We start from the raw sequence: 8,925 nt of genomic DNA, 5'->3' as shown, positions 1-8,925 counted from the left end.
GAGCCCTGATTTCAAATGAACAAATTCAAATTTAAAATGGATCTTTCTAATTCACTCTGTCTCCTTCTTATTCGTATCTCTGATTCATGTTGAAGCTTCACGAAAACGAAAAGAGAGTCGAAGCCCCTTCTTCTTCATAGCTCCCTAGTCCTTTTTCTTCGTAGCTCTCTTATCACTAAAAGTCCACAAAAGCAACAAAAGAGTTGAAACTCCTCTTTTCCGTAACTTTGTGGTTCATGTTGAAGTTTCACAAAATTGACAAGAGATTCAAAGCATTATATTTTTCGGAATCACAAAGGTGAATAATCATATTTTCCCTCTTTTACTAGATTTGACGTTTGCTGACTAATCTACCTTGTCGATGTTGCTGTAACCCATTTACATTTTTTGTCATTGTCAAACATGGGGCTCTGAAACGCTGCAATGAGATATTTTTCTATTTAAGATGCAAATTGTACGATAATTATGAATTGATTTTTCATGTGTGTATTTGTAATTTCTTTAGCAGTGAATTATGATAAATTTTTTTCCATCTTGTTTGTGAATTTTCAAATTCATTTAGAGCGATATGCTGTTTATAGCAAATGATGGAGGCAACGATGGCTTCGCGAAGGAAGCCGGCTGAGCCTTCGCAGGTCTTGTTACGACAGTGGTTCTCCTTTCCCTTCTCTTTGCATGGTGTTTTTTATTAGCAGTTAGAGGGAGAAGAGGAGACAGGTGGGGCCCATGACGAGAATGAATGGCTGTAAAGGGCAAGACATGTGGGGCCTTTGTGTCTGCCACGTCTGCTAAACATCGGCCGTCGTGATGGTGGTGGTGGTAGTGGTTATGTGCTGTTGGCTGCCGGCTCAAACGAGTGAAGTTGAAACGAATATTATTAATCTGGAGATGAAAGTTTCATCTACTGATAGCATTGTTGGCTCAAGAATAGGAGATAGAGTAATGCCATGTTGCTATTTCTATCATTAATCAGAGCAATTTGCCGTTGAGGAGGGTTCACAACTCACAAGTTCTAATTCCAGTTCTGTAGCCTTTGACTGGCTATGTGTTTAGATAATTGTAGTGCAGTAAGAGTCTTTATATATAGTGATATATATATATATATATATATATATGTGAAAATGATGTTCCCATTTAGAGTTTTGAGTACCATACATGTCTTTCGTTTTCAGCTTTTATAGAACAACATATCACTACAACAATTCATGATGTGGTGAGCTATAACAACCCTTCCAATACATTTTAATATATACAACGGGTGGGGGTTTTCGAAGTTCATTGTGATAGCATCTCCTTTGTATCGAATCGATCAAAGGTGGAGTGAGACTTGCCGGAAAAGTAGTTAGTTCTCCTTAACTTGTGTAGTTTTCAATTCGGCCAATGTAGTCTCGGAACACATGATAACCTAAAGCATTTTGTACTGGATGCACCATTGTTCTCTATCATTTTTAACTGAAGCAAATTTAGGATGACGATCCAAATAGACATTGATATGGCATTCAGAGGGATTGCCTTGGGATGGGACGTAGAATGCCACAATGCTATTACCATCTATAGTGTGATGTTGTAGAGATTTGTGATGAGATTTAGAATCAGTCTGCCCCTTCATATTAGTGGGTTTCCGATCTACCCTCGCATGTATCTTCAGGGATAATTATCAAAAAATTTCTAAACATATTGTACGGACCCCAATTCGATCCTAAATTTTTCAATTTGATTAATTTAGTCTTAAATTTTTTTACGATTCGCCAATATAGTTCTTTCGGCTAATTTCGGTTGAAAATCGCTGACGTTGTGATCTAGTCAGCGCCAGCCATCCTATATGGCACGACGGACGCTGACATGGATAATTTTTACATTTTTTTAAAATTTACCCGAATTTTCTCTTTCTTTCTTCCTTTTTCTTCATTTTCTTTTCTTTCCTACATTAGACACACGACACCCAACTATAGTGTCCTCCACCTTAAATTTGTGGTTTCACATGCGTCATGTATTACACATGGCAAACTTAGTCTTATATCCTTGGTAATCGGGAGAACCTACCGCTACTCTATTTCGTTGGATATCGACATTTGTCACTTATGAATATCACTTCCAGCCTCTAAGGCCGTGCTAAGGCAAATATGAGCGAGTCTAGGCAACTGCCCGAAATTCAACGTGATACGACATTTGGGATGAACATTTCTTAAAACATTCAAGCGATTGATCGTAAATTATGACATTTAAGTAAATAATTTTTTTCATAAAAGTCGTAACTTTTAAGTGAACGTTTTTAGAAGTTATAATACTCAAATGAAAAAAAAAAAGTTATGGTACTTGTAGTGTCCCAATCCCATATTAAGCACTATTCTATGAACTAGACCAATAATGTTTGCTTTTATATTATTGCTTTGTTAAATGTGTTTCAGGTACCGTTATAAATGTGTATAATTGATGCTTAATTTACTTAGAAGAGATTTATGCTACTCACTGAGCGGTGGTTTGCTCGTACCATTCATCTCAATATTGATGAATAGGACGAGAGCTGTATCGGCGAGAGATTTTTGGGAGTTGGACCTTGGTATAAGTTGAGATAGTTGCATATATATTTGAAATGATATTCTTTGGGTACAGTTAGTTAGTCATTGGAAATGTATATATTATTTTTTGTGGACTTTAGAACTCTGATTTTCTAACTAACTTGTTGTTTCATCAGATATAGAAAGATACATAGTATGATAACATGTTAATGTTGGTTATATGTATATGATGCTATGTCCTTCAGATAGGAGGATGACCATGTTATTTCGTCTATATATGTAAAATATGAATCTAACAATATATATTTGAAGGGGGATTTTGCCGGGCATTCTAGTGTAAAAGAGTAGAAGAAAGGCGAGGCTCGGAAGGAGAGAGAAGTTCATGTTGCTGGAATTTCCTCCCGTTTGTTATTCATTTGTCAAGTGAATTGTGTTGACGCTCTCCGAGTAGACCTGTCAAATGGGTGGGTCGAGTCGGATCATAAATGGTTCGACCCAAATTGACCCGTTTATTCGTAATGCAAAATTCTTGACCCATACGCGACCTAACCCGTATTGCTAAAACATTTCCATATTCAATCCAATCTAGGAAACTTGTTTCTTAAAAAAATTTTAAAAAATTCTATTGCCAAAACACTGTGGACAATTTTTTTAAAAAATTATGAATTTCTTATATTTTTCTTTTCTTTTTTATTTTTCTTTTTTTTTTGTTCTAAGTCCGGTGAGGGTCACTAAAGGACCCTCGCTTAAACGGTCTGGGTAAGGGCCGCAACCGTCACCAACTATCAATGAGGGCCGGGACCCTTGCCTGCCGCGGGCGAGGAGTGACTGGCCCTCGCCTACGACCGACGAGGGTCGGTCGGATTTTGTTAAAAGAAAAAGGAGAATAAAGAAACAAAAAGAAAAAAATTGTAAAAAATTCAAAAATTTTAGAAGAATAAAAAATTATAAAATTTAAAAAATTAAAAATGACCTGTTTATGATTCACTTGAGCTTATTAGCTAAACCATTTATGACTAATTTAAAACCCATTTATGACCGATCAAATTGTTAGGTAACCAATTTATGACCTATTTAAGCTTGTTTTGAAAATTTAAGGCAATTCATTTATGATCCACACAATTAAATATGACTTAAAATATGCATTCTAGACCTACTTCGTCCCCTCTACCCCGATACATCGCATATAGCATTAGGTGTGTCAGAATCGAACCGAAAAATCAAACCGAGATACGAATCGAACCGAACCGAACCGGAAATTTTGTGCATTTCGGTTTGGTTCGGTTTTCGGTTCGGATACTCAAAACAAACCATTTTTTTTCTTTCAGTTCGGTTTATTTCGGTTCGGTTCGGATCGAACCGAATTGAAAATACGCCCTTCGCTTTTTACCCTAAAAGGCTTTTAGGGCTCTTCGTCGTCTCGCCCTTCCTTAGCCTTACTTCCCAGATCTTCCGGCCCCGTTCCATCAAGAAGAGCTGGGACACTATCAACCTTGTCCTCGTCCTCTTTGCCATCATCTGCTGGTTCCTCAGTAGATCCAACCGCGGCAGAGACGCGGGTCGTCGAGCTTGTACCCGAGGTCGGACTCGCGGAAGTTGTCGTCGTCGTCGAACCCGGCGACGCCGTACAAGTGGTACGACAGCTACGACCGTCGGAGCTCCGATCGGGGCGAATATGGGTTCTCCTCGAGTTCGTCTGGGAGGATGAGAAATAGCAGCTCGTACCCGGATCTGAGGGACGCTTGATTTACCTTCGTGTCTCTTCTTCCCTCTGCTTCACCAGAGGGATGCGGAGGTGGAGGGGCTGAGGGAGAGGGTGGGCGAGCGGGTGGATGGCCTCGAAAGGGAGAGGGCGGCTTTGAGGGACGTGAGCGGCAAGAGGGATTCGTTGAAGGTGGAGTACGTGGGCTTGGTGGAGAAGGTGTGAAGGTATCTGGAAGGGAGCTTCGAGAGGTTGAAGTTGCAGAATGAGAAGTTGGTCAGGGAGAAAGAGAAAGGGGAGAGAGCAATCGAGGCGGTGATGAATAAAAAGAAAAAAAAAGAAGAAACCGAAAATTGATCCGAACCAAGCCGAACCAAATCGATTTTTCGGTTCGGTTCCAATTCAGTTCGAGCGAGTTTCGGTTCGGTTCAAGGGGGCGCCCTTAATGGTTCGGTTCGGTTCGGTTTTTCAAAAAAACCGAACCGAACCGAACCGTTTACACCCTTATATAGCATGATGAGGTAAGGGAGTGTAGCCTGTGATGGAGCAAGGCCATCACCCATTGCGAAGAAGCGCAGTTGGCTCTGACTTATTAGAATATGCTTGTGTTGCAACAATCACATTGCAGTAGAACAAAGCTATAGTAATCAGTACAAGTTTTATTTGGGAAAAGTGTATTGAAAGTCTCAAAACTTGTCACGAAAGTGTAATTAAGTTCTAAAACTTTAAAAAAATGTAATTAAGTCTTAAAAATTATCATGAAAGTGCAATTGAATCCTAAAATTTTCGAAAAGTACAATCAAGATCTAAAACTTGTCACATTGGTCCAATCAAGTCCTTCCGTTGATTTCATTTTTTAAAAGTTTTAACACAATTAAAAATTATCTACGTCAGAGCCGGCGGTGTCCCATAGGACAGCTAGCGTCCATGTCAGCGCTGGCCGGCCAAAATGCATTGGCCAGACTGAATTGGCACAATGTAAAAGGTTTAGGACTCAATTAGCACAAAAAAAGAGAGTTTAGAGCTAAATTGGTACAATTGCAATAAGTTTATAATTGTTTTGGTAATTTTCTCCCCATAAAACCTATTCTCTCCACGGTCCACCGTCACCTGTCATTGTTAGAGGTTATCATTCAGCAGGCTTGGGCCAGACCGAGGTTACAGTTAGGCCGGAATGTTCATCCTAGCTTGATTATCATAAAATTCTTATGTACAAATTTTCAAGCCGCATTTTCTCACTAAATGTTCTTACTTAAGTCTCCCACAAAGATTTCAAACCCTTGTGACATGGACCGGGTAGGGTGGATCGTCGAGTCACAAGGCTCATGATTAGGTATAGCAGTTGTCTATCGCCTACCAACAGCATCGAAGCACCATGTTGCTATGATGACCTTGATTGGAGTTGTCCTTGTTTATGTGTTCCACAAACTTTATTCGAGGTCATGGGCTCCCAACAACCTCATATCGAGGTCGTCAACAACCTTAGATTTAAAGTCACCAGTGGGCACCGTGGCTACGGGTGTAATCGGTGCAAGTCGAGCCCATATAATTTCAATCTCAATCTCGACTCGATATACTCATTCAGTGCTCAAAAATCAGCTCGAGCTCAATGGTATTAATCTATTTGAACTCGAATAGAAAATCAAGATACATAAGCCTGATTTATCTTAATTATAATCAATTTACAAAGGAACTCGAACTCAAGCCGAGCTCACTTTGAATAGTCGAATGTTTTTCCATACACAAATAATTTTAAGAATTTCTAATTTTTTTGAATAAATATTGACTAATCTTTTTCCTAAAAATTAAGGCTTTTAAATTAAGAAAGGAAATTATGACAAAAAAAAATTACGAAAGAAAATGGCATTTGAAATTATTATATTATCCATGGAATGGGACACTTTGAATAACAAGTAGGGCTGCGTTTGGTCGTCCGGATTTCTAAACAGGATATGACTGGATAGGATAGGATAAGAAATCCTGGGATTTCTTCATATCCTATCCACTGTTTGGTGGACTACGGATTTAAAGTCGGATAGGATAAATTTTTTTTTTTTGCTATTCACGGGTTCGGAGGAGTCAGTGAAGAAAAAAAAGCCGAGAAATTTTTTTGGTGAAAGCGCACAAGGTGTGGGGATGAAGATGACGGTGAGTGGAGCGTAGAGTTTCTGGAAAAATAGGCATTAAAAATCCTATCCGGGTCTATCCTACCCCTTCCCCCGGATTTTTTTATCCGGACTATATCCGGTCTATATCCGACCTTATCCTATCCTGGACCACCACCAAATATAGAATATGATAAAACATATCCTATCCTGGCTTTTATACGGTCGACCAAACGCAGCCTAGGAGTATATCTCAGCCATGTCCATGTCCATCGTCTCCGCCACACCGCCACCGCTACCCGCCACCGCCAAGAGCCCCTCCGCCGTCCCACCACCCACGACCGCCGCCGCCGACACCGCTCGGCCACAGAGGCTCGCGTCCCTCATCGACAACTCCACGTCCCCCGGCCACCTCCTCCAAATCCACGCCGCTCTCCTCCGCCACGGCCTCCACCGCGACCGCATCCTCAACTTCAAGCTCCAGCGCTCCTACTCCTCCCACGGCCGCCTCCGCAGCTCCGTCGCCCTCTTCAACTGCGACCCAAACCCCACCGTCTTCAACTGGACCGCCCTCATCCACGACCATGCCCATCTGGGTCTTCACCGGCAAGCGCTTCTCTACTTCGTCCAGATGATGGGCGATGGGATCGAGCCCAATGCCTTCACGTTCTCCTCCGTCCTTAAGTCTTGCCCGCTCGAGAGCGGGAAGGCCCTTCACTGCCACGCCGTCAAGCTCGGGTTTTGCTCCGATGCGTACGTGAGGACGGGCCTCGTCGACGTCTACGCGAGAGGGGGAGAGATCGCGTCCGCGCGCCGGTTGTTCGATTCCATGCCCGAGAGAAGTTTGGTTTCTTTGACCTCAATGATCACGTGCTACGCGAAGCACGGGGAGCTCAAGGAGGCGCGGGCGGTGTTTGACGAAATGTTGGAGAGGGATGTGGTTTGTTGGAATGTGATGATTGATGGGTATGCGCAACATGGGAAGCCGGATGAGGCTTTGGTTTTGTTCAGGCAAATGCTGAGTGCTGGTGCGAGGCCTAACGAAGTGACTGTACTGTCTGTGCTCTCTGCTTGTGGACAACTTGGAGCATTGGAGTTGGGTAGGTGGATCCATTCGCATATCGAGAATAATGGAATTCAGATGAATGCTCATGTGGGCACTGCATTGATTGATATGTATAGCAAATGTGGCAGTTTGGAAGATGCACTCTCGGTCTTTGAAAGTATGAATCCCAAGGACGTGGTCGCTTGGAATTCGATGATATCGGGGTGTGCAATCCATGGGTCTAGCCTGTGTGCTTTGGGGACATTCAATACAATGTGTAGATTGGGTGTGAACCCTAACGATGTCACCTTCATTGCCATCTTGACCGCGTGCAGCCACACGGGATTGATTAAAGAGGGTTGGGATTTCTTCAACTCGATGAAGGATAAATACAGGATTCAGCCGAAGATAGAGCACTATGGGTGTATGGTAAACCTCCTAAGCCGGGCCGGGAATTTAGAAGAGGCATATCAGCTTGTCAAGGAAATGGAGACAGAACCGGACGCTGTCATCTGGGGAACTTTACTTGGGGCCTGTAGGCTTCACGGTAAGACGGCGCTGGCAGAGGAAATTGCGGAATTTCTTGTTGGGAAAGGCCTAGCGAATTGTGGAACCTATACCCTTCTGTCCAACATATATGCTGCTTCCGGTGATTGGGATGCGGTTGCAAAGGTGAGGACGTTGATGAAGTCCAGCGGGGTGATAAAGGAGAAAGGTTGTAGTTCGATTGAAGTTAATAACAGGGTCCACGAATTCCTTGCAGGTGATAAGAGACATCCCAAGAGCAGAGAAATTTATTCAATGTTGGAAGAGATCAACAGTTGGCTTAAGGCTTACAATTACCGAGCACAGACGGATACGGTGCTGCATGATTTAGGGGAAGAGCAAAAGGAGCAATCCCTGGAAGTTCACAGCGAGAGGCTCGCCATCGCTTTCGGGCTCATCAGTACTGAAGCGGGAACTACAATCAGAATCGTAAAGAATCTCCGAGTATGCTCGGATTGCCATGCGGTTACTAAGCTTATTTCACTGATGACGGGGCGGAAAATAGTGATGAGAGATCGTAACAGGTTCCACCACTTTGTAAATGGTTCTTGTTCTTGTGGGGATTACTGGTAGCCTCTTGTTTGTTAACCTTGTACTGTTGGCTTGTCAGATATAGCTGTAACGATCTAGTTGCCTGTCAGATACTAGTAAGAATAACGTGTCAGAATTCTTCAGGTAGAAGTAAGGCCCTCGATACCTGCTATATGTTCTGCTACTTCTGATTTGCTTAATGCATCTTTAGCAAGTCATTAACATTGGTCTTTAAAAACCGAAACACGCTTGATAAAGTGAATTTTGACCCTAAGAACATTGCCTTCTGCGACTCTCTGATGATAGGAACTACATCAATCCGTATTGATATTCAAAATTGAAATCCAAACCTCGTCTGTGACTTACCATCGAGTGTATGTATGATCACATCTTGAGCAATCAAGTCGATCTGACCATAACATATCCGATTATTCGTACATGGCAGTTTTGTTAAAGGAGGGTACATTTTCTTTTCCT

General features: G+C 42.2%; 1 protein-coding gene across 1 annotated transcript; it reads left to right on the top strand.

Moving 5' to 3' along the window:
• The first annotated feature begins 6,573 nt into the window (after window positions 1-6,573).
• LOC130135591 (pentatricopeptide repeat-containing protein ELI1, chloroplastic-like) lies at window positions 6,574-8,670 on the top strand. The gene has a single exon (XM_056305118.1). It carries the CDS (start codon window positions 6,586-6,588, stop codon window positions 8,488-8,490), a length of 1,905 nt encoding a protein of 634 aa, XP_056161093.1. The 5' UTR covers window positions 6,574-6,585; the 3' UTR covers window positions 8,491-8,670.
• Window positions 8,671-8,925: the final 255 nt, after the last annotated feature.

This window comes from Syzygium oleosum, unplaced genomic scaffold (genome assembly GCF_021117445.2).
Source record: "Syzygium oleosum isolate NSW1041296 unplaced genomic scaffold, Sole_v2.1 Sole_v2.35, whole genome shotgun sequence".
Taxonomy (NCBI): domain Eukaryota; kingdom Viridiplantae; phylum Streptophyta; class Magnoliopsida; order Myrtales; family Myrtaceae; genus Syzygium; species Syzygium oleosum.
This window is presented reverse-complemented; position numbering and strand designations above follow the sequence as displayed.